We start from the raw sequence: 26,626 nt of genomic DNA on the forward strand, positions 1-26,626 counted from the left end.
AGGCAAATGCAATGTTAGCATTCATGTATAGAGGGCTGGAATACAAGAGCAGGGATGTACTTCTGAGGCTGCATAAGGCTCTGGTCTCAACCCATTTGGAGTATTGTGAGCAGTTTTGGGCCCCATATCTAAGGAAGGATGTGCTGGCCTTGGAAAGAGTCCAGAGGAGGTTCACAAGAATGATCCCTGGAATGAAGAGCTTGTTGTATGAGGAATGGTTGAGGACTCTAGGTCTGTACTCGTTGGAGTTTAGAAGGTTGAGGGGAGATCTTATTGAAACTTGCAGGATATTGCGAGGCCTGGATAGAGTGGACGTGGAGAGGATGTTTCCACTAGTAGGAAAAACTAGAACCAGAGGGCACAACCTCAGGCTAAAAGGACGATCCTTTAAAACAGAGATGGGGAGGAATTTCTTCAGCCAAAGAGTGGTGAATCTGTGGAACTCTTTGCCACACAAGGCTGTGGAGGTCAGGTCACTGAGTGCCTTTAGGACAGAGATAGATAGATTCTTGATTAATAAGGACATCAGGGGTTTATGGGGAAAAAGCAGGAGAATGGGGATGAGAAAAATATCACCATGATTAAATGGCGGAGCAGACTCGATGGGCCGAGTGGCCTAATTCTGCTCCTATGTCTTATAGTTCTATTGCCAGTCTCCACCTCAGGTGGAATTATTTAACTTGGTATAGATTGGGGATTGAACCTCATCTGTCACACAGCGCAGAGCACTCACTAGGTGTTGATACTGGGCGTACTGTAGACAAGATTTCAATTAACCTTAATGTTTCTGTACTGAGCTTAAACATAAAATTAAGTAAAACAAATTGCACACAGAAGATTCCAGTTGTTTAAAATGTGCCAGTTGCAGGTCTTTGATTTAAAGAGGTGACTCACTATTATGATATGAAACTTCTACAAAGCAAACTTATTCCACTGGCCAATGGCATACTGAACAACAAAACTGTGTTGAGAATGCCATTAATCCAGGTGTGCCATGCCCAAAATTCAGAGTCAGGAAACAAAGCATATTTTGCCACATGACAAAGGTAAAATATTGTGGATGCTGGAAATCTGAAATAAAGCAGAGGTTACAAACCCTCAAGACCTGGGTGGTCTTACATACATGCTACATTCTGACCAGTGAAGAAATACAGAGTAGTGAAGATTCCACAAAAACTGAGGAACAAAGAATGCATTGTGATTTTAAAATAGGTGGGCCACAGTAGGTGCTGGTTAGAGGGGCGGGGGGGGAGGCGGTTTGGTGGTATTAAAGAAAAAGCAGTTTGGAAGATGGAGGGCAGAAATTTTATACACTGAATGCTCTTCAAAGATTAACACAATATAATTGAGACAATGGACTGGCGATATACCGGGTAGTTTAGTAAGCCAATTCGGACAGTTCATTCGACATACTAATTTTAACCTGGTGCAAACAGGGGTGACAGGACAGAGGAAAAACACTAGTAACACAAAGAGAAAAAGAAATAATGGCGTCAATGCCCATTGTAATCATGAGCATTTATTTGGTTGTGTTACTGTATCTAACTTGGGATTGGCTATAGTGATCACAATCTCTTCCAGTCTTGCTCCGCACCCACAATTTAATGAGTTCCTGGCTGTTTGCATGCAGGTAATAGCTTTATTACTCCTGGCTATTCAATCCAGTACCTTTCTAGAATCTAGCAGACACTCAACCCTTCACTCATGGAAAAAAGATTAACAAAATAGGATCAGCAACGATCAGCGTAATAACAATGGGAAATATTTAAGGTTACTGGTGAAATTTTCTGTCCTGAAATATTTTTCCACCCCATTTCATGATCACCACGTACTAATGAACAACAAGGGCACAGCAGAATGGTGCAAGTCAACATTAAAATCTACCAGAAATGAGCAACAGGTTCAATGATAAACACAACCACCTTGTGTTAAAGGACTGGTTGATGCAATGAGTCTTTGGGATGACTTCCCTATTCTCCCACTAATCAATGGAAGGTCTGATCCAAAGTTAAAAACAACAATGAGTATTGATTCAAGCCTGGAAGGATCCTGGGTATCATGTTCTAATCGCTCCTTAAATTCATGGAGGTCACTGCATTAGCGCACAGACTGATCATTAGTGATGAACTCCAGCATCACTTCTGTTGTTAAATGCACATTCTGTCATCATGACTGTGAGCACCAAGAAGAAATCATCTCTACTGGAGCCAGGATTCAGATAGCAGAGGTTCATTCAACCACGTTTAGGGATTTGATATTGACTCACGGAAGCAAAATGGAAGAAAAGCTGATGCGGTGACTTTCACCCCTTAAGATACCTTTGACCTGATTTGAGAACTTATTGATTTGGATTGAACTAATGCTATTGATCGTCAGAATTACACTGACAGGCTTCCCAAGTCTTTGCTACAATTTCTACTGGAGAGCTGTCCATTGAACACTTGACTGGATGCAGGTTGGTGAGATATTGTTCAGCGAAGAGAATAACCACGTGAATTTCACCTAAAACAGGAGGTCACATTCAAACCAAGATATTCTTCCACCTGCACAGGTTGGTAGCAGGTCACCTGTTCCTTAGATTCGTTTTGTTTATGATATGAGAATTAAATACCTTTAGGATAAAGCCTAGAATTCATTCTGCAACACTGGGTGGAATGTTCTCATTTTTTGTCAAAGTGTGAACTCAGGCGGGGAAAGCAGAGTGTTGCCTGCCAGCTGTACTGCCGGCTTTTCCAACCATATTTGTAAACACTTGGACAAAGAGGGGGGGTGCCTGCTAATTACACTAAAATGTATCCAAATGGGGCTCCCGCCATTGCATGGCCGAAACTCCTTTATGTCACTGGTTGGGGGAAGAGCAGGGACAAATCGAGCGGGGAAGTCCCATCAGCATAAAAGCCTTTCAGAATCCCCCCTTGATCCTTCGCCCCCTCCACCATTCCAGCCCACCGTAAACAGGGATGGAACACCCCCCCGCTTTTGTAATTTCACTTGTCCTCTGCATGAACAGGAAGACTCACTGTTTGAGGCTTGCAGACCACTACTCAGGAAACACATGGGGGCTACATCATCATCAATTATTAAACAACTAAGTCCAAGATTTTCATGACATCCATATTCCTTACCTTTCATCCTTAGACATTCCATTCTGGCTGTTAAAATTGAATGGGTCAGTGGGACCGGGACTTCCAAAGAGGTCATCAAATTTATTCTCAAATAAATTCTGTAAGGAAGAGGGTTGAACGTGGTTAAAGGTAACCATGGCTAGTATATAGTGTGCAAGATTTCAGTTTGTGTGCAGTTCACAGATGCAAAGCCACCTCATCTCTCCAACCACTACAAGCACACAGGACACACCTAAGGATGGGAGGGAGGTAGTTAAGCTCTCAGCCGCTGAGTGATCTAGAATCTGAAAACTTGAGTACCATGTTGATAATTCTAGGAGAGAAAAGGAAATGAGATTGGGAAGTTGGGGTAAGGATAACAAACAAAATTATTTCCTCCACTCTTTGGTAAGGCCGCTGACTCATCCTGGAGCGTAGTCAAGGCTCCAGTCACTCAACCAAGTAATCATTCTCTTGTGTACGCTCAAACACAGAATGTCAGTAATCGTACTCAACTTTGAAGGCACCAGAGTTGAGCCTAATCATATGTATTCATATACATACTTTCTAAAAGGATCATCATTGGAGAAGGAATGCTAACTGTATCTGTGGCCAGGATTTTCCAGCCCCACTGCAGTGCATCTTCCACCAGCAGATGCGACGATCCATTTAAATTGTAATTTACTTCAGTGAGACAGTAATATCCCACTGCGCAGGAGGGGCCATAATGGTCGATGTCTATCAACATGCAGGGGGTTACCACCGACCAGAAACTGAACCGAGGCACAAGGGCAGGTCACAGGCTGGAATTCTGTGGCAAATAACTCACCTCCCAACTCCCCAAAGCCTGTTCACCACCTACAAGACACAAGTCAGCAGTATGATGGAATATTCTCCACTTACCTGGTTCAGTGCAGCTCTAACACTCAAGACACTCAATATCATCCAGGCCAAAGTTGCCTGCTTGATTGGCACCCAATCCACCACTTAAACATTCAATCCCTCCACCACCAATACACAGTGGCAGCAATGTGCACCATCTACAAGATGCACTAACAGCAACTCACCAAGACTCCTTCGACAGCATCTTCCAAACCCACATTCTCTACCACCTTAAAAGGACAAGGGCAGCAGACAAATGGAAATATCACCACCTATAAATTCCCCTCCAAACCATTCTAACTTGGAAACGTACCGCCGTTCCTACACTGTTGCTGGGTCAAAATCCTGGAACTTCCTCCCTAATAGCACTAAGTACCCACACCACTTAGACTGCAGCAGTTCAAGGTGGCGGCTCACCACCACCTTCCTGGCCGGTAGGTTGGGGGACCAATATCCTGGCCGGTAGGTTGGCTAAGGCTACTGGGGAGAATTTAAACTAGATAGGTTGGGGGGAGGGGAGCTAGAAGAGTTGACTAGGATCAAGGAACTAATTGATGGGGGGGAGGATGCAGGGGTAAGGGGAATTACAAAATTAATGGTAGAGGAGAGGGTGCAAGTGAATGAAGGCGGTAATTTAGATAAGGGAGTAGAGGGAGAGGGTGTTCGCGACTCATCAAAGCGGGTCCAGATAAAAGCTGGAATAAGGACACTTTGCCTGAATGCACGAAGCATTCGGAACAAGGTGAATGAGTTGATGGTGCAAATCAGCACAAGTGGGTACGATCTAGTGGCCATTACAGAAACGTGGCTGAAAGGTGACCAGGACTGGGAGATGAATATCCAGGGGTATCAGGCGTTTAGGAAGAATAGACAGGAAGGAAAAGGTGGTGGGGTCGCGCTATTAATAAGAGATAATATCAGGGTAGTACTGAGGGATGACATAGGCTCTGAGGAACAAAATGTGGAATCATTATGGGTAGAGATGAGGAATAGTAGAGGGAGAAAGACACTAGTAGGTGTGGTATATAGGCCCCCAAATAATAATGTTGAGGTAGGGAGGGCTATAAACAAGCAGATAAGGGATGCGTGTAAAAACGGAACGGCAATAATCATGGGGGACTTCAACATGCACATTGACTGGCAGACTCAAGTCGGTAAGGGTGGAATGGAGGAAGAGTTCTTAGAATGCTGTCGGGATAGTTTCCTTGAACAGCATGTTACGGAACCGACGAGGGAACGAGCTATTTTGGATCTGGTATTGTGTAACGAGGTAGGTAGAATTAAGGATCTTATTGTGAAGGACCCTCTTGGGTCTAGTGACCACAATATGGTCGAATTTCTGATTCAGATGGAAGAGGAGAAAGTTTGGTCCCAAACCAGTGTCCTCTGTTTGAACAGAGGGAAATATGATAGGATGAGGGATGAATTGGCTAAGGTAGACTGGGAGAGCAGGCTGGCAGGTAGGATAGCTGAGGAACAGTGGAGGATTTTTAAGGAGATCCTTTTCAGTTCTCAGCAAAAATATATTCCAGCAAAAAACAAGGATTGTAAGAAAAGGGAGAACCAGCCGTGGATAACGAAGGAAATAAATGAGAGTATTAAAATAAAAACAGCTGCGTACAGAGTGGCCAAAAATAGTGGAGAAACAAGTGATTGGGAAAAATTTAAGAAACAACAAAGAGAGACTAAGAAAGCGATAAAGAAAGGAAGGATAGACTATGAAGCTAGGCTAGCAATTAATATAAAAAATGATAGTAAAAGTTTTTATAAATATATAAAAAGGAATAGAGTGGCTAGAGTGAATGTTGGACCCTTGGAGGACGAGAGGGGGGAGTTAATAGTGGGAAATGAGGATATGGCTGAGTCTTTAAATAAGTTTTTTGTGTCGGTCTTCACGGTGGAGGACACAAATAGTTTGCCAAATATTAACGATAGAGGGTTGGCAGCAGGAGAAATACTTAATACGATTAATGTTACCAGAGAGGCAGTGCTGGGTAGACTAATGGGACTGAAGGTGGACAAGTCCCCGGGTCCGGATGGAATGCATCCCAGGGTATTGAAAGAAATGTCAGAGGTAATAGTGGATGCGTTAGTGATTATTTATCAAAACTCGTTGCATTCTGGGGTAGTGCCGGTTGATTGGAAAACGGCTAATGTTACGCCGCTGTTTAAAAAAGGAAGGAGACAAAAGGCGGGTAACTATAGGCCGGTCAGCTTAACGTCTGTAGTAGGGAAAATGCTGGAATCCATTATTAAAGAGGAGATAGCAGGGCATCTGGATAGAAATGGTTCGATCAATCAGACGCAGCATGGATTCATGAGGGGAAAGTCGTGCTTGACGAACATGTTGGATTTTTATGAAGATGTGACTAGGGCGGTTGATGGAGGAGAACCGGTGGATGCGGTGTTTTTGGATTTCCAAAAGGCGTTTGATAAGGTGCCCCATAAAAGGCTGCTGAAGAAGATTAGGGCACACGGAGTTGGGGGTAGTGTGTTAAAGTGGATTGGGGACTGGCTATCCGACAGGAAGCAAAGAGTCGGAATAAATGGGTGTTTTTCCGGTTGGAGGAAGGTAACTAGTGGCGTGCCGCAGGGATCGGTACTCGGGCCGCAACTGTTTACCATTTATATAGATGATCTGGAGGAGGGGACGGAGTGTAGGGTAACGAAGTTTGCAGACGACACAAAGATAAGTGGAAAAGTGAATCGTGTGGAGGACGGAGAAGATCTGCAGAGAGATTTGGACAGGCTGAGTGAGTGGGCGAGGATATGGCAAATGGAGTATAACGTTGAGAAATGCGAGGTTATACACTTTGGAGGAAATAATAACAAATGGGATTACTATCTCAATGGAAACAAATTAAAACATGCTACCGTGCAAAGGGACCTGGGGGTCCTTGTGCATGAGACGCAAAAGCCCAGTCTGCAGGTACAACAGGTGATCAAGAAGGCAAATGGGATGTTGGCCTATATTGCGAGGGGGATAGAATATAAAAGCAGGGATGTCTTGATGCACCTGTACAGGGCATTGGTGAGGCCGCAGCTGGAATACTGTGTGCAGTATTGGTCCCCTTATATGAGGAAGGATATATTGGCATTGGAGGGAGTGCAGAGAAGGTTCACCAGGTTGATACCGGAGATGAGGGGTTTGGATTATGAGGAGAGGCTGAGAAGATTGGGTTTGTACTCGTTGGAGTTTAGAAGGATGAGGGGGGATCTTATGGAGACTTATAAGATAATGCGGGGGCTGGATAGGGTGGAGGCGGAGAGATTCTTTCCACTTAGTAAGGAAGTGAAAGCTAGAGGACACAGCCTCAAAATAAAGGGGGGTCGGTTTAAGACAGAGTTGAGGAGGAACTTCTTCTCCCAGAGGGTGGTGAATCTCTGGAATTCTCTGCCCACTGAGGTGGTGGAGGCTACCTCGCTGAATATGTTTAAAGCGCGGATGGATGGATTCCTGATCGGTAAGGGAATTAAGGGTTATGGGGATCAGGCGGGTAAGTGGTACTGATCCACGTCAGATCAGCCATGATCTTATTGAATGGCGGGGCAGGCTTGAGGGGCTAGATGGCCTACTCCTGCTCCTATTTCTTATGTTATGTTCTCAAGGTCAGTTAGGGATGGGCAATAGCTAAATAAACGCTGGACTGGCCAGCGTCATTATATTCCCATGAAAGCATTTTTTTAAATTCTCAGGAAGCTGGGAATTGAAACAAGACAGTCACAGCCTGTATGAAGGGCACACTGCACAAGCCAGCTGAGCCCCTTTTCCCGAAGGCAATACTTAGTACGCCCTGGAAGTGACAGAAAATCCAGATAAAAACAGAAAATGCTGAAAATACTCAGCAGGTCAGGCAGTATCTGTGGAGATAAACAGTCAGTGTTCACAAATTGTCTACAAATATCTACAAGATGCACTAACAGCATCTCACTAAGACTCCTTCGACCGCACCCTCCAAACCCACATTTTCTACTACCTCAAAAGGACAAGGGCAGCGGATAGATGGAAATTACATCAGAACTAGAAGTTAGAGACGCAATAGTTTCTTTAAAAAGTACAGAGGCACGTAGGGGAAGAGGAGGATGGCAGTGCGGATAGAAAAAGAGGTTTGTGATATTGTGGAAGGCAAGAGATTAAATGACATAAGGAGTGGTGGAAACGACAAAGAGTAGTAGTAATTAAAGAAAAAAAGATAGGTCAAGAGGAGTTGTAAATATAACAATGGCAGAATCACTATGAATGATAGCTCTACGAGCAGATGGGGGTAATGATTACATTCTGAAATTGTTGAGTGCAATGTTGAATCTATGAATTTATGGAGATGTCTTTTCTAAAGACAAGGGGCTGTTTCTAAAGCTTATGTTGAGCTTCATCAGAACAGTGCAGGAGGCTGTGGAGCCAGGTCAGAATGGGCAGAGAATGAAAATGACAGGTAACTGGAAGCTCTAAGTCATGCTTATAGACTGAATGGAGGTGACCCCAGAGGAAGCACACAATGTGTACTTAGATTCCCCAATGTAGGGAAACAGAAATAAAGTATACTAATTTGAAAAGCCCCAGAAAGACTGTTTGGGGTCCCGGGAGCTGCGAGGAAAAAAGGGCAGTTGTTGTACATCTCCTGCACTTGTGAAAAAGGGAAAGAACGTGGTGTGGAATTGACAGGATGTTGGGGAAGGAATGGTCCCTTTGGAATGCTGAAAGTGATGCCAGTTGAATTTGGTGCAGGCTGAGGGGATTAAAGGGGAGGACAAGGAAACTCGATCATGTTATAGAGAGGAAGGGGCGAGAGCAGAGATGTAGGAAATGGAAAAGGCGCAGTGGAAGAAGTCCTTAACTGAGAATAAAGGAAGATATAGCAGAAGCACTGTTATAGAAGATGGCATTGTCAGAACACAGATACGGCAGAGAAGGAGAAACTGGGAGTATGGAATTGAGTCCTTGCAGGAAGCAGGGTGGGAAGAAGCATAGTCAAGGTGGCTGTGGGAATCATTGGGGCTTTTAGTGGATATTGGTTGAGAAGTCATCTGTAAAATGAAGACAAAGAAGTTGAGGAAAGGAAGAGAAGAATTTGAGATGCATTATGTGAGGATGAATAGGAACTAGAAGCAAAATTAATGAAGTTTTTCAGTTCGGGATGAGAGCAAGAAACAGCACCAATAGTCATCAACATACAGGAATAAAAGGCAAAGGAGAGGCCCTGCATTAGACTAGAACAAAAAATATCCCACATATCCCATAAAAAGACAGGCATTGCTAAACCGATTTAGATTTCCAGAGCAATACCTTTTATTTAGAGAAAGTGAGTGGAGTCAAAGGAGTTGTTGTTGAAGGTGAAAATAAGTTCAGCCAAGCAGAGGAGGCTAGTGATGGGTGGAGGCTGGTTGGACATGTGACCAAGGAATAAGGAGGCCCTCAGGACAGCCCGGTGGGGAACAAAGGAGTAGAAGGGCTGGACATGCCTGGTGAGAAAGAGATGGTTAGGATCAGGAAACCAGAAAATATCAAAGAAACTGAGGGGAATCAGAAGAGTCGCAGATGTCGATGGGAAGAGACTGGATAAGGAGAAAAAGAGGTAGAGTTAAGAAGAAATCGGATCTATGCAGGAAGAACATGCTGAAACCATGGATCGACAAGGCAGTCCTGTTTGTGGGTTTTGGAAAGGTGGTAAAGGCAACTATTATGTTGGAGGCTGGTGAAGGAATATCTCCAAGCAAAATTAGATCAACGACAGTCCAGGTAATGAAAGCTTGTTGTTTGGTGATGGTGTTCTAAATATCCAGATATTACTTTTCCAGCAACTATTCAAAGGGAGCATGTATATAAAAAGTTTAAAAAGCAGATGGGAACGATAACAATGATCATGCAAGAGAATGCTGGTCTTCAACCTGGAGTGATCACCCCAACAACTTGCAATTATATAACCCCTTTAACATAGTAAAAGATTCCCCAAGACACTTCACAGGAACAGCAAATAAAATTGAACACCACAGCGGACAAGATGATACAAAGATAAATGATGTAAAGCTTTGTCAAAGAAGTTGATTTTAAGAAGCGTCTCAATAGGGCTGAAAGAGTTAGAGGTGGAGAGGTTTAGGGGGGGATTGCCAGACCTTAAGACTGAGACAGCTGAAGTTATGAAGGGAAGGGCAACCTTGCAGTTGAAGACAGGTACCCTCTGAAGATGATAAACTTGGCTAGCAAACAAGAATATCCATGAAAGGCCAAAATGCAGATTGTGGGATTGCATGGTGGAAGTTGGCAGGCCAATCATGTGAGCACATACGTGAGAGTACAACAGCAAGGTGGTCCACTTGGATTTCCCAATTATTATTTCAATCCTGGCATTACAGAATCTATCCATACAGTCTAAGGTCAATCTAATAGCTGATTTGGAGAGACTGAATTTTTATTCAGAGGCTGTATCTACTCATTATTTTTTTGCTTTACACAGAAATGGAACCGTGGCAGCTACTCTCGTGAAATAAAGATGCAATCTTCTGCAGTCACGACTCAGCCACACAAGTTCCACAAAGCTCTCCTGGAGCAGCTCCATACAGAATACTAAAGATTCCAGACTGGGTCCAGATGAAAGCACAGCTCCTCTAATGGATGCAGCTAATAATCCTTCAAACCTCTTCAGCAAAGCAATACATAAAGCTATTCGGAGAGAAAGCAATTATCACTATGGTAACAATTCCACCTCTGTCGCAATGTCTCTCCTATACATTAATCCTCTCTACTGCATGATGATAAAAGATTCAAAGAGAAAAAAAATGTTCACAATTTCACAAGTCTCTTTTCCACTGTGGATTCTTTTCAACATTTACCATACATCCTGTTAAAGAAAAAGGAAGGAAAACTTTCCCTATTATAAGCTTTCATCTGTAATTCACTTATTTGCATTATAATCCAACTTCTGCAACAGTCCCCTTCCCTATATAAATCCTATATCTGTACAAAGCCATTCCTTCTCTGTTACAAGCCACAAACTATTGCATCCCCAGTCCAAAAACCTAATATTTAGTGAAACATGAGTATGACTCATAATCAAACATTACTTTGCTTTAGTTTGATACCTTTAAAATGTTATGTGATCACATCCAAATTCTAGTTTATCTTGTATAAAATACATGAATGAAGGGCGTGTAGTTTTCACAATGAAATTAGTCACCTCATTATACTCCTTATGCTACGAATAATGCATAATTACAGACACTGGAGTCAAAAGGCCAGTTTCAGGCTTGCTATTGACAAGCTAACTGGTCTTTTCTTTACACAACCCCCAGATTTACTTTGGTTTCCTGAGGGAAAAAAAAATCAGCCCCATTAAGGCTTGGGGGTGACAGAGTGGAGGTGGGAGGAGGGAATTAAGGGTCCAAATTGGACGCACCTTTACAACTGTGAGTAGATCACTTTTCTTTCACTGTTGAAAGGTAGGCGACCAATACAGCATGGACAAAACCTTAGTCGACAGCCGAGTTTACAATTGACGGATCCCTGAGGCTTTCCATTTGTTTCATACATGCAGTAACTTGCATGAATAATCACTTTGACCACAAGACAGCTCAGGTGCCCCCAGGAACTGGTCAACCATCAGGCCATGAAATGTTCAAGACCTTTCTCCCCCTTTGTTAAACATTATAAATCATCAGGACTCTATGATTCTATGACTGCAATAATAACCCTGCAGCTGATCTTATGCTAAGAAAAGTGATTTGCAAATTAACCCCTTACAAGCTGAATGTCGAGAACAATGCATACATTTTTGAAAAAGAGGGGTTCTATTTTAAAGCACTTGAGAAGTAGCTGAGGAAAAGGATTTGGAGATGAAATTATCAAATTCGGCACAGGTTCAGAAGGCAGTAAAGTGCTTCAAGCCATTAAACCAGCATTTCCAAAACAGAATCTTGGTCTCCATTTTTTCAAACTGCAGCTGGATGTGATGATTCTGTTCTTTCCCATTTACACCTTGTCCAGACACATCTTTTGTTTCTCAACTTGCCCCCGTATCATCTCCTTTTGCCTTGCACCATTACGCCTTCTGTTATTTAAATCACTCCTGCTTTCCATCCTATCACACACCTTCCTTTTTGTTCTTTCCTCCCCTCCCATCTTTCCCTCTCTCTATATTTACTTAAAATATGTTGCATGTTTTCCAGCTCTGATGAAAGGTCACTGACTTAACTTTGTTTCTCTCTTCACAAATACTGACTGACCTGCTGAGGATTTCCAGCATATCGGCTGTTTTTTATTATAAAAGGATCTGGATGTTAGCACTGAGCACCCGAAGAGCCAATTTACCCGATTACCTCTGAAGTAGATCAGTCAGAACAATTAATGCTGACATTTTATAAATCAAACGAGAGTAAGAAACAACAAGGGGCAAAAAAAAACATTGGTGGGGGTGGTATACAGACCACCAAACTGTAGTGGTAATGTTGGGAAAAGCATTAGACAGGAAATCAGAGATGCATGTGTTAAAGGAACATTATGGACAACTTGAATTTGCATATAGATTGGGAGTCAAATGAGTCACAATGCAACAGAGGAGGAATTTCTGGAATGCATACAGGATGGCTTTCTGGAGCAATACGTTGAGGACCCAAAAAGGGAACAGGCCATCTTGGATTGGGTGCTGTGCAATGAGAAAGGATTAGTTGGCAATCTAGTTGTGAGAGAACCCTTGGGGACGAGTGACAATAATATGGTAGGATACTTGGTCAAGGTGGATAATGATGTGGTTGATTCTGAGACTAGCATCCTGAATCTCAATAAAGCTAACTATGATGGCATGAGACATGAATTGGCCATGCTGGACTGGGAAAAAACACTGAAAGGAAAGACAGTGGACAGGCAATGGCAGGCATTCCAAGCCACTCAAAGCAATCACTCAATCGGCCAATGAGACAAGTTACAAGAACATCTTAATGTGTGATAAACAATGTCATGTTAACTACAGCAAAGCTTACACAGCTACACCAGTCCTCACGCAACTCCACTTTCCGTACCTGCTGGGATGAGGAGTTCATCTCCACCAGGTCATCGGTTTCCACAACCGGCTCGCTGTCGGGAGAGGTGGACTCGACAGGGATGACCACAACAGGGCTGACATGCTCCGATAACGCCGAGGCTCGCAGGAAGTTAGGAGGATTCTGCAAAGAAACAATTGATCGTTAATGATAAATTAGAACACGCTGAAAATACATATTCAGTCTGAAAACATTTGAAAAGAGCAGGCAGGTTAAATAAAGCTTTGGGTACAGACCCCTTAGCCTGCATGCAAAACATCAACTTTCTTCACCTTTTCAGATAATTTGGAGAAAACACAGAAAGGAACATCATGTAAAGGTGCTATTAATACCACTGCAGAACTTCTAACTTCAATGTGACTTCTAGGTCAGTATTTAACTGCAAATTGAAAGAGAGAAAATGGTGGTAAATTGCTGAATTTGATCGACTTCAAAGGTGATTTTTTCCTATTTGTTCATGGGATGTGGGTGCCGCAGGCAAGGCCTGCATTTATTGGCCTTGGTTGTGAGCTACATTATTGAACGACTGCTGTCCATCTGCTGTACCTTCACCTACAATGCTATCAGGAACAGAGTTCAGAATTTTAATCCAGTGACAGTGAAGGAACGACAAGATGATATGCAATTTGGAAGGGAGATTGCAGGTGGCGGTGTTCCAATGGGTCTGCTGCACATCTACCTCTTGGTAGCAGAGGATGCAGATTTGGAATGAGCAGTCAAAACAGCTGTGGTGAGCTGCTGCAGTGCATCTTGTAGATGGTACACACTGGCAGCAGAGTGAGGGGATATTTAAAGTGGTAGATGGGGTGCCAAATGGGTTGCTTTCTCCCGAACGAGATTCATGAGTGTAGTTGGAGATGTAGTTACTCGAACAAGTTGGGAGTAATCCATCAGTGTCCTGAAATGTGCTTTGTAGATGGTGGACAGGCTTTGGAGAGTCAGGAGGCGAGTTAGCCACTGCAGAATTCCCAGCCTCCAACCAGCTGAAACTTGTTAAATCTCCTGGACTTGGTGATCGACATCCCAGAGTGTAAGAGGTAGTGACGAGTGGTGGTCATCTCCCAAAATTTGATAGATTCTAGGACTGTCCCTGCAGATTGGAAGGTAGCAAATGTAACCCCACTATTTAAGAAAGGTGGGAAAGTAGCAGAGAATCATAGAAGAGAATTCCAACAGTGCAGACGGAGGCCATTTAACCCATCGAACCTGCACCGACAACAATCCCATCCAGGCCCTACCCATGTAACCCCATGCATTTACCTTAGCTAGTCCCCCGACACTAAGGGGCAATTTAGCATGACCAATTGAATTCCTACAGTGCAGAAGGAGGCCATTCAGCCCATGGAGCCTGCACCGACACAGTCCCACCCAGACCCTATCCCCACGCATTCACCTACAATATAGCATGGGCCAATCAATCTTACCCGCACAGAGTCAACATGGATTTTTTTGAGGATGTAATCAGCAGAATAGGTAAGAGGAAACCTGTGGATAAGGTCTGGATTTTCATAAGGTTTTCAATAAGGCCCCACACATGAAGTAAGGAAACAAAATTAGAACACATGGGATTAGAGGTAACATACTGGCATGGATTGAGAATTGGTTAATGGATAGAAAACAGAGAATGGGAATAAACAGATAATTCCCAGGTTGGCAGGCTGTGACTAGTGGGATACCACAAGGATCAGTGCTTGGGCCCCAGCAATTCACAATCTACACCAATGATTTGGATGTTAGGACCAAATGTAATATTTCCAAGTTGTTAATGACATAAACTAGGTAGGAATGCGAGTTGTGAAGAAGATGCAGAGACTTCAAGAGAACCTCAGGCTCGGCGAGTGGGCAGCAACATGGCAAATGGAATATAATGTGGGAAAATGTGAAACTATCCACTTCAGTAGGAAATTACAGAGCGTTTCTTAAATTAGAGATTGGGAAGTGCTGGTATCCAAAGGGACCAGGTGTCCTTGTTCATAAGTCACTGAAAGCTAACATGCAGGTGCAGCAAGAAATTAGGAAGACAAATGGCATGTTTACCTTCATTGCAAGAGGATTAAGTACAGGAGTAAAGATGGCTTGCTGCAATCGTATCACGTCTTGGTGAGACCGCATCTGGAGTATTATGTGAAGATTTGGTCTCCTCACCCAAGGAAGGATATATTTGCCATATAGGGAGTGCAACAAAGGTTTTAACCAGACTGATTCATGGGATGGCATGAAGAGATCGAGGAGACTAGGCCTGTGTTTTCAAGAGCTTGGAAGAATGAAAGGTGATCTCTCATTGAAACATACAAATTTCTGACAGGGCTCAATAATGTGAATGTAGGAAGGATGTCTCCTCTGGCTGGAGTATCGAGAATCATGGGACAATCCCAGAAAAAGGGGTGGGCCACTTAGGGCTCAGATGAGGAGGAATTTCTTCGCTAATAGGGTAAAGAACCTTTGGAACTCTACCCCAGAGGACTGTAGAGGCTCAAGACAGAGATCAATAGATTTCTAGACATTAAAAGACATCAATGGATAGGCAGCAGTGCAGGAAAACAGCATTGAGGTAGAAGATCAGCCATGATCTAGTTGAATGGCAGAGCTCAAGGTCTCAATGGCTTTGTTGCACAGTGGGAACTTTCTGCACTACATCAAACCCTGGGGAGTGTGCGACAGGTTATGTAAACAAAGGTTGCTGCTCCATTATTACTAACGACATCATGGCAGCACCAAGACCAAGTTGGCAATACATGCAGTCCTGCCAGTGTCACCGGCAGGGAGTGAGAATAATTGAAAAACAGATGGTTGCATTTATTTAAACTGTCAGATTCAACTCTCCATTGGCCTCAGGGTTAGGAGGTGGAAGAAACAAAGCTGACAAGTGATGATCCACCTTGCGCCTCGTTATTAAACCTTCCCTCACACGAGGAAAAGCAGTGCCTGGCAATCAGCTCTATATACATGGATCTTAGAATCCAAGTCAAGTAAAGATTTTTTGGCCCGTAACTTTAGGAATGCTCAAATTGGTTTCATCTTGATCACCAACAGCTCTTATCCTCTTGGACAATTGTTCTAGAATTTGGTTTGGAGGTTCTCAGTGAACTCTGGAACCCTAAACTATGCATTGCCGCCTTATGAGAATGTCTCTTGCCAATCATTCAGCACAGTGGCATGGGGCGGCACGGTGGCACAGTGGTTAGCACTTCTGCTTCACAGCGCCAGGGACCTGGGTTTGATTCCTGGCTTGGGTCACTGTCTGTGTGGAGTTTGCACATTCTCACCGTGTCTGCGTGGGTTTCCTCCAGGTGCTCCGGTTTCCTCCCACAGTCCAAAGATGTGCGGGTTAGGTGGATTGGCCATGCTAGGGTAAATGCATGGGGTTGTGGGGATAAGGCCTGGGTGGGATTGTGGTTGGTTCAGACTCGATGGGCCGAATGGCCACCTTCTGCGCTGTAGGATTCTATGATTCTAAATATTTGGCTAATCCATCTGTAATAGCCATCTGTCGTTGTTGTTGTTGCTCTACAACAAATGATCTAGTTATATAAAAACATGATCCAGTTAGCCTGATACATCCAATCTCAATTATAGAGTACCTCGAGACTACAGTCAGATTCCCCAGTTACACTCAACTTCCAATCCTTTTTTGGAGAGATTAAGTGCTTTGCTGTCCAGTGGGAATTTTCTGCACTCCATCAAAACTCTGGCGAGTCTGCTACAGGCTGTGTAAACAAAACTCCCTCAGCAGCGGTGAGAACACCAGAGTTGCCAACATCCAGATTGCAGATATCAGGAGACTGCAGACGCTGATAGTTATGCATTAAACAGACTCATCCACATTCTTCACCGATGCTAAATGTTCCATATCTGGTACAATCACACAACTGCCAATCCCAATGCAACAAAATCATGAGACAATCTGTTGTGTCATAAAGATAAGAGCACCTAACATTGCATGAGCAACAGAAGTTTGTGCAGCCACCTTCTAGCAATAAGGACGTGGCATCCAGGGTGAGTCGGATTGGTTGGAGAGAGAAGTGGTGAGACCACGAAGAATGGAAATTGGTTGAAAGGATTAGTCCAGGGAGAACAAACCCAACACGAGAGCAGAGGCTGGTCAACTTCAAAACAAATGGCAGAGGGTCAAAGCTGGATAAGTACTAAACAAATCCAAGAGCGAGGCTGCAACGGTGATTGAAAACTACAGCAAGAACACTGTTAATTTGGGAGCGCATGTCACAATATCCAAGTTCAACATCTTGGGAGATGTACAGAACAGCAGACATCACCAAATAACCAATAGAAGCATTTGGATGGGGCAGGGCATGAGGGAAAATCCCAGTGCTTCCATAAGATATGGGATCAGGAAAGCTAAAGTTCGATTCAGGACAAGGAAAAGAGAAGAACATTAGACATGAGACACTTTTAATACCCTTTTGAAAAGCTCAGGCCAAGTACACAAATTAACAACCTGCATGTGCACAAAACCCTCAGAGCAGAACTTAAAATGGTTCAAATTGCAAATCTGGGTAAATTTGGTCAAATCTGGTTAACCGTCATCTTAAATCTTCTGTCTTGTCTACCCCGCCTCCAACAATAAGTGTGAGGAGCTCATGGACTTTAGCAACATTCAAGCCATCCAATCAGTTGCCCCTGCCATTTCCCTCCCTTTCATAACCCAAAATGCCAAATATCATCCAAGACTCCCCCACTCTTCCACTATCCTTGAACTCTCATCTTTCTCTCGTTTCTCTCGAGCCTGAGCTCAGCTCATGCCCTATCCAGACTGATCCAACTGAATTGCTGCCCATGTCAACTGATAGTTAACATTTCCACAGGTACTGTTCACCCCTTTCCTTCAAATGTGCCATCATCATTTCTCTCCTCAAAAGCCAACAAGAATGTGTATTCATAAAGCAACTATTGTGCAATAAAATGTCCCAAAGTGCTTAACAGAAGAATTATAAGACAAAATATGACAACGAGTCACATAAGGATACATTACGGCAGATGACAAAAGCTTGGTCAAAGCAGTGGGTTTTAATGAGCGTCTTAAAAGTGGAAAATGAGGTAGGAGAAGGAGAGATTTAGGGAGATGATCCAGAGCTCAGAGTCAAGCCAGCTGAAGGCATGGCCACTAATGGCAGAGCGATTAAAATTGGGGATGTTCAAGAGTCCAGAATCAAGAGTGCAGAATTTCAGAGCCGAGGGGCTAGAAGAGATTACAGTAAGAGGGAGAGTCAAGGCAGTGAAGGAATTCAAAACCAAACATGAGAATTTTAAGCCTCTCGCCACACCTCCAACCTGCCTCTGCCAAAGTCCTTGAACATGTCGTCACTTCCCAATTCTTTGCCAGTCTTTCCCTGTCACAGTACTAAAATAAATTGCCAAAGTCAAAAATGACATCTCCTGTGACAGTGTCAAAGTAAACTATCACTCCTCGACCCGTCTGCAGCCTTTGACATGGTTGATCACACCATCCTCCTCCAATGCCTCTCCACCTTCTCTGGCCACCCCCACAATTATCTCCAAATTACCCCAAGGGTCTTTCCTTGACCCACTCATGTTTCTGATCTACATGCTGCCTCAGTGACATCACTCAAAAACACAATAACCACATGTATTAGTGACAACACCCAGCTCTGCCTCACCTCACACAGCCCCTTCACAATGCTGCTTACCCAACATCTAAAAGTGGGTGAGCAGAGAAATGTCCTGCAATATAACATCGGGAAGACCAAAGCCAATGTCTTCAATCTCCATGACAAATTCCGTTCCATAGCCACAATTCACCCCTCTCTCTGGTAACTGTTTGGGGCTGAACCAGACTGTTAACAGCCTTGACGTCATATTCAACCCTGAGATGAGCTTCTGAGCAGATATCTGTGCTATCACCAAGGCCGCGTATTTTCACCTCTGTAACTGCCCAACTCTGCGCTTCTCTCTGCTACAGAAACCCTCATTTAAGCTTTCCTGGCCAGCCTCCAGTGTTTTATCCTCACTAAGCTTGATTTCTTCCAAACTCTGCTACTCATGTCCTTACTTGCACCCAGTCGCAATTATCCATCACCCCTAAGCTCCCTTGGCTTGCACCATCTCCAGGTTAAGCAACACATCAATTTTAAAAATCTCATCCTGGTTTTCAAATCACTCCATGGCTTCACCCTCCCTATTTGTGATATCCTTCAGCCCGACAGTCTTCCAGTATAGAAACATATCTTCCAATATCTCTGTACTCCTCTAATTCTGACCTCCTGAGTGTCCCTCATTTTGATTGCTCCATCCTTTGTGACTCTGGCTTCAGCTGTCTCAGCCTTAAGCTCGGAAATCCCCTCCCTGAACCTCTGGTCCTCTTTCATTCTTTCCGATGGTCCTAAAACCCACCTCAATCAAACGTTTGGTCATCTGTCCTAATATCTGATTGTGCTTCATGTCTTATTTTGTTTCATTGTGCCCCTTTGAAATTTTAATACTTTTTTATAGTGCCATTAAGGTAAGTTGCTGTTATTCAACAGTGGAAAAAGTTTGGAAGAAAGTGATACAGTTTATTCCATGCTCTTTCCACAGTTTATTTTAGCAGTATATCACAAAAAAATGGATCTAGAATCTTGGGAATATCATGATCCATGATAAATCAGCAAAGTCCAGAATGGACCTTTGTCACGAAGGGATGGAAGTAGAAAAATACTATCATTGGTTTTGGTGAAACCACACCTGTATGCAGTTTTGGTCTCCTTACCCAAGCAAGGCCTTACAGAGAGATTTCTGGAATGAGGGGGTTAATCTGCGAGGAGAGCTTAGAAGAATGAGAGGTGGTCTCATTGAACAGGCTTGACAGGGTAGATACAGGGAGGATGTGTCCCCTGGCTGGAGAGGCAAGAATTGAGAGTCACAGATTCAGAATCAAGGATTGAGATGGGACGAAATACCTTCATTTAAAAGATTGTGAATCACTGGAATTTTCAGAGAGCTGTGGGTGCTCAGTGGAGGAGTATATTCAAGAGAGAGAGATAGAATTTTGGATACCAGGGAAATTCAAAGGACAAAGGGACAGTGTGGGGAGGTGTAGCTGTACTAAATTAGTCATGAAATTACTGAATGGCAAAACAGACGAGTGGGGCCGAGTTACCGATTATTTTTCTGCCCTTATTTCCTATGGAGTTCCTGCTGATGTCTAGGAACTCAGATGTGAAGTCCGACCAAGGTGAAAATTCAGGAATATGGAAAACATTATCTCATGCAAACTGTTAATCTGTCATAATAAATTTCTCATCATAGACATTGACATAATTCATTTCACTGGTTTAACATTCAGAGTAAGAAGTTTAACAACACTAGGTTAAAGTCCAACAGGTTTATTTGGTAGCAAAAGCCACACAGTGGTGTGGCTTTTGCTACCAAATAAACCTGTTGGACTTTAACCTGGTGTTGTAAAACTTCTTACTGTGTTTACCCCAGTCCAACGCCGGCATCTCCACATCATTAACATTCAGAGCCATAGAGTGCAGAGGAGGCCATTTGGCCCATCAGTTTCTCCAGTGCTGTTAGGAAGGGAGGGAGTTTCTCCAGTGCTGTTAGGAAGGAAGGGAGTTTCTCCAGTGCTATTAGGAAGGAAGGGAGTTTCTCCAGTGCTGTTAGGAAGGAAGGGAGTTTCTCCAGCGCTGTTAGGAAGGAAGGGAGTTTCTCCAGTGCTGTTAGGAAGGAAGGGAGTTTCTCCAATGCTGTTAGGAAGGGAGGGAGTTTTTCCAGTGCTGTTAGGAAGGAAGGGAGTTTCTCCAGTGCTGTTAGGAAGGAAGGGAGTTTCTCCAGTGCTGTTAGGAAGGAAGGGAGTTTCTCCAGTGCTGTTAGGAAGGAAGGGAGTTTCTCCAGTGCTGTTAGGAAGGAAGGGAGTTTCTCCAGTGCTGTTAGGAAGGGAGTTTCTACAGTGCTGTTAGGAAGGGAAAGTTTGGGTGCTGCCTTGGCACACCAGGGGCACAGAGAAAGAAAATGAGAAGACCCTTCCTTTTCTAATCCCTATCTGACGAAAGTCCTGCAGGAAAGAAAGCAAGCGAAAACGAGCGCAAGAGCAAGACAGTATCAAGCTTGTTTGCAACATTCTTTATGGTAGAACAGCCTGCCGACAGTGTCCAGGTTCACATGAGGAATGCCCAAAGTATGAAAAAGTTGCTGCACTGTGGCCCCAAGAGAGACGGGCATAAAACTTGAGAATGAAGAAAGAAACTATCAGATTCCAAGGGGTATTTTTAAAAAAGCATTTAACATTCAGAAATATCTACACATAGAACATGCAAAAGCGACTATGCTCTATTTCTGTGGAAATTGAATTTAAAGCTTGGGATCCCACAGTATTCAAGTGTGATTGCAACTGTGTAATATATGACAGAAATGTATTCCCACGTGTATCCAAATGGATAATCGCTTCACAATTACATACAGAAACAGGCTTCTACCACAAGGAACGATTGTGAAAATAATTAGAGACACCTATGAATACTTTAATTAAAATCTGCTGAGCCTTCGTTTAACTCACTTGAGGATTGAGACTAATTCTGTGCAGCATGACCAATTACTTTCTCAATCTTTATTTAACATAGACTGAGTGATAAAGAGCAATCTGGTGCAGTTAACTTTCAGGGTGAAAAAACTGAATAAAGAGGGAAGCAAGACTTCGTAACAGACCTTTCACCCCTTCTTGCTCCCATTCGAGAACTTTGAAATTCGCACATGGCAAAGCCAAGGACTGTTACACTGAAGAGAAATGAGCTGGAATTTTACCGCCTCGCCCACCCGAGGCTCATAAGATCCCGCCCGAGGCCAACAAACAATGCCATTCTGCGAGCCTCGCCTGCCCCGATTCTGGGGCGGGCATGCCGGTAAGATTCTGGCAACGGAGTTCTGAGCACCAGCTCAGATCAAGTTATTGTTGTGTAAAACTGGCAAGATAGTCCAGAGCATGGGTATAATGGCCATTGGGAATTGTTGGTTCATTCAGAGAAAGAGTTGCAAGCAGCATGGGAACTCAGAATGCAGGAGGCACATTACTCATAAAATAAGAATATTTTGATTTGATTTATTATATGCTATACAAACAAAGCATACTGTTCATAGAGAAGGAAAGGAGAGAATGCAGAATGTAGTGTTACAGTAGTGTTACAGTCACAGCTACAGAAAGGAAAAAGTTCATTGAACACTTAGAGCACAAATTTAGCAGTATGGTGGCATGAACACAAACCCATACTTTCAAGACGACATATCGTGTCTCTAATATTCCGGCCAGAATGAGGGTATCTGGGTAACACATCTATCAGTCACACCTACAAGCCACAGCTGTAAGTAACCAAAATTGATTTTATACCGAATTCTGTTTGTCACAGTTTATAAAGACTCCCTCTAAATAAAATTTGCTTTGCTGTCTGCTGAAAAATGCATTGTTTGGCTGTGAGGAGAGACTCGAGATACTGGCACTATTTCTACTGAAGTGATGAAGACCAAGAGGTGGGAAAATAGGCTGTTTTACAGTCTTTCCCTGTTCATTCTACCTTCATTGGTTAGGTATTTAGTGGCAAGCAATTTACCAATTGAGGCATAGATTACAAAAGTAAGTAAGTTATGGCGAACCTTTATAAAACAACTGGTTCGGCCCCAACTGGAGTAGTGCACAGAATTCTGGGCATCACACCTAGGAAGTGCATGAAGGTGCAGAAAAGATTTACAAGAAGGGTTCCAGGGATGGAAGACAGCAGTTACAAAAACAGATTTGCGAATCTGAGGCTGTTTGCCTGAAAAGAGAAGGTCAAGAAGAAATTTGCTGGAGTCTAACACAGTAGATAGAGAGAAAATGTTAATAATAATCTTTTCAGTGAGCTATCTCCAGCTTGACATTTGATGGTGTTTGCACACAGCTATACATCCTTGACTGTGGGCTTCAACCCAGATTTCTACTACTATAAAATGTGCTAATAGGTTGCCCACCGAACAGTGCATTACAGCAAAAATCTCTTGTACATAATTCCAGCAATTCCGCTCAGCATACCTATGCAGGGACTTTAAACCAAGTTCAGCTGGTGCCGCTCAGAGTTTTGCTCGAGTCTGATGGGAATTATATTGTGCTGTGTTGCGATTTCTTTATCAACAATGTTGTGGTCATAATCTCCACGTTGTTACTATATGCAAGGGTAAACATGCAGGTACGGTGACACAGTGGTTGTGTAATCGAAAGGCTTGGACGTGATCCAAAATGCAAATTAAAATCCCACAAAGAGTTGAGGAATTTAAATTCAGTAATTTAAATAAATATGTAATTAAAAGGCTAGTATCAATATTGTTGCAAAGATTCATCTGGTTCACTAACATCCTTTAGTGGAGGAAATCTGCCAACTTTACCCAGTTTGGTCTACATGGAGCTCTTAGCCACCCTCTGAAATGGCCTAACCAGTTGTGTCAAATCACTACAAAAAGCAAGAATAATAAAACCAGATGGAGCACACACCATCACTCTAGGCACCAAACAAGATTAAGGCACGCCAATACAAATGGCCCTCCAAATTCCTCCTTAATGGGAACTTGTGCCCAAATTGGGAGATGTGGCCCACAAGCTAGTCAATCACAGGCTAACACAATTATACTCAAAAGAATCATTCCGCCAACATCCCAAACAACAAAATAGTCAACCTGACCCATCTTCTGTCCGCTCTTAGGCAGGACAGAACCAACCAGAGGTGACAGCACACTGGCACACAGTCAGGAGGGTATTGCTCTAGGTGTTTTCAGAATCGACCCTGGACTCATGAAGTCTCATGACATCTGGTTAAACATGGGCAAGAAAACTTCCTGAAGGTCTCTACTCTCCACTGTTGATGAATCAGTACTACATGTTGAATGCCACTTGGATGAAGTACTAAGGGCAGAAAAGACACACATTGCACTCTGGGTGTGGGCCTTCAATGTTCATCATCCAGTGTGGCTTGGTGACACCAATATTATAGAGGTGCCCACCTGCAAGGTCCCACCTTCACAATGAGGACACTCTCCATTGCATTGTGTGGCACTACCATGATGCTAAATGGAATGGACCTGGAGGAGAGCAGCTCAAAACTAGCAACCCATGAGGCACTGAGGGCCACAAGCAGCAGCAGAATAATACACCACCATAATCCATAACCTCAAGGTCCAGCATGTCTGTCACTACAATTACGAGCAAGCCAACCCGGTCTCAATAGGGTGGGTGTATAAGAGTAGCCATGAGAAGCACCAAGCATACATAAAAGTGATTTGCCAACTTGGTGAAGCTATAACACAGGATTGCATGCATCCTAAACAGAAAAAACAGCATGATATAGGCAAAGCAATCTCACGAACAACAGGTCAGATCAAAGTTTGACAGTCCAGCTACATGCAGATGTGAAGAGTGGATGACAATTAAATAATTAGAGGGGAGGGAGGGTCCATGAGTATCCCCATTTCAATGATGGGGAGCCCGGCATTTCAGTTCAAATGACAAGGTGAAGCATTTGCAACCATCTTCAGCCAAAAGTGTCAAATGCTGATCCACCTTGGCCTACTCTTAAGATCTGCAGCATCACAGAGGCCAATCTTCAGTAAGTTCAATTCACCCCAGGATATCAAGAAACAGCTGAGCACAATGGATACAACTGTGGGTCCTGACAACAATCTGATTACAATGCTGAAGATTCATGGTCCAGAACTAGATGCGACTCCAGCTGAGCTGTTCTAGTACAGTTACAATAAAAAACCTTAGATTAATTTGCATCAGGATAAGCTACTTCAGCATCAAAGTTTTCAACTTTTGGACATGAATCGATTGATTCTGAAATTCTCATTGTATTATTGATTTTCATCTTTGCATGTGAATGTGGAGAATTGTCCAGGTGTGCCCTGCCCACAAAAAGCAGGTCAAATGCAATCAGGCCATTCACTCCTCCATCACCCAACTCCCCATCATAAGTAATTTGTGGGAATGGGTAAGTGTAGTAATTGGAACTGACAAAATACTTGTTCTGCCACATGACGTAACACCATTCTCACACTGGACAATGGGAATCTCTGCAGCCCTGGCAAACATTGTATCACCACAAATGAGAAATGAATCTACCCACTATTACATGGGCTCTGTTCATGCATGTGCTATTCTCGACTATTTTATATCATCGCAACGCATTCAACCTGGTACTTGTTCAGGTTAGTTTTCAAGAGATCAGTGGCCACAACATAGCTCCTGCCCACTCAATGCTCCTAAATGTCTTTCCAGGTTTCAGTAAGTGCAACTGCATTTTATATAGACCATGCGAGACATGGCAATCTTGGCACAGTATACCATGCACAAGGCCAAGGGATTCACATTTCAATAATGGCTTGGCCTCATTTGGCATTTTAATCCACAATATTGAGTGGTTCTATTATTTTCACTGCCTACGAGTTGCAATGGTATGAAACAGATTTGAAAACAGTCTGTGAGCTGCCAACTGAGCACACGTCAGCTGGTGTTGGTGTTATCATCTCCTTCTCAGCAGTAACAATTTAAATGTTTGCTTGCTACAGAATGTGCACAAACGGCATATCGGTCTATTTTTAATCTTCAAAAGGAGCTTACCTCTGGGAGCTGTGGAATCTGGATCAGCCGCTTGAAATATTGTAAGTTGCTGGATCTATAAAGTAATTCTTTCAGTCTGGGGGGGAAAAAAGTAAAATTAAGTACACAAATGTCTTTAAAGGTTAAATTTGAGTTTGAGCAGAGCTAACCTCTCCCTTGCAGAGACTGAATGGCAACTCTCAGACACTTCGTCCTACTTTCCCCCAGACCAAGAGCCACCACCAAACACAAGCCATTGTTTCCAGAACAGTCGCGCACTTTGTCTCCTCTGGTGATCTTCCCTTCAAGGCATTCCACCTCAGTTTCCCAATCCCATACAGCTCTCTTCTACCTTCTTCCCAAGATCCATAAACAGGACTGCTCCGGCAGATCGATCTTTGCAGCCTGTTCCTGGCCCAATGAAGTGATTACGTTAAGTCATATTCAACTCGAAACATTCACCATTCCTCTCTTCACAGTTGCTGCTAAACCTGAACATTTCTCGCACTGTTTTTTATTTCAGATTTCCAGCATCTGCACTATTTTGCTTTGATTTCTTCCTACCTTGACTCCAGCTTTCTCTGCCAGGCTGAACTTGTCTCCATTTTTGCTGATAGACTATCAACTAATATTCAATAAGCCCACCAACTCCTACAGCTACCTCAACTGTACTTCCTTCATCATGTGATGACTCCTAGTTCCTCCATCTCCATCTCAGCTGGTCCAATGACGCAAACTTCCACACCAGTGTTTTGGAGATGTCTTCCTCTCCCCAACGAGCCCTACCATGGTTGACAGCACCATCAATTATGTCCACCACTTTTCCCGCCTTCTGTTCTCACCCTTTCCCAGGGCCAATATAGAGTTTCCTTTGTCCTCACCCTCCACCTCATCAGCCTCCACCTCATCAGCCTCCACCTCATCAGCCTCCATATTCAGTGGAACAATTTCCACATCCCCAGCGTGAAGCCACCGTCAAACACACCTCCCCCGCTCCCCTCCTTTTTCAGCATTCCAAAGGGAATGTGCCCTCAAT

The 26,626-nt window shown here is 43.4% G+C and overlaps 1 protein-coding gene across 3 annotated transcripts in view; it reads right to left on the reverse strand.

The window, feature by feature from the left end:
- Positions 1-26,626, reverse strand: part of hip1 (huntingtin interacting protein 1) — a 277,810-nt gene that overhangs the window by 60,463 nt on the left and 190,721 nt on the right. For all 3 annotated transcript variants that reach the window (XM_078225078.1, XM_078225080.1, XM_078225079.1), the window contains 3 exons: positions 25,612-25,687; positions 12,996-13,139; positions 3,126-3,223 (listed from right to left, as the gene is read on the reverse strand). In XM_078225078.1, coding sequence (XP_078081204.1) covers positions 3,126-3,223; positions 12,996-13,139; positions 25,612-25,687 — 318 coding nt within the window. The remainder of the gene's footprint in view (positions 1-3,125; positions 3,224-12,995; positions 13,140-25,611; positions 25,688-26,626) is intronic.

The sequence above is a fragment of the Mustelus asterias genome, chromosome 12 (genome assembly GCF_964213995.1).
Source record: "Mustelus asterias chromosome 12, sMusAst1.hap1.1, whole genome shotgun sequence".
Taxonomy (NCBI): Eukaryota; Metazoa; Chordata; class Chondrichthyes; order Carcharhiniformes; family Triakidae; genus Mustelus; species Mustelus asterias.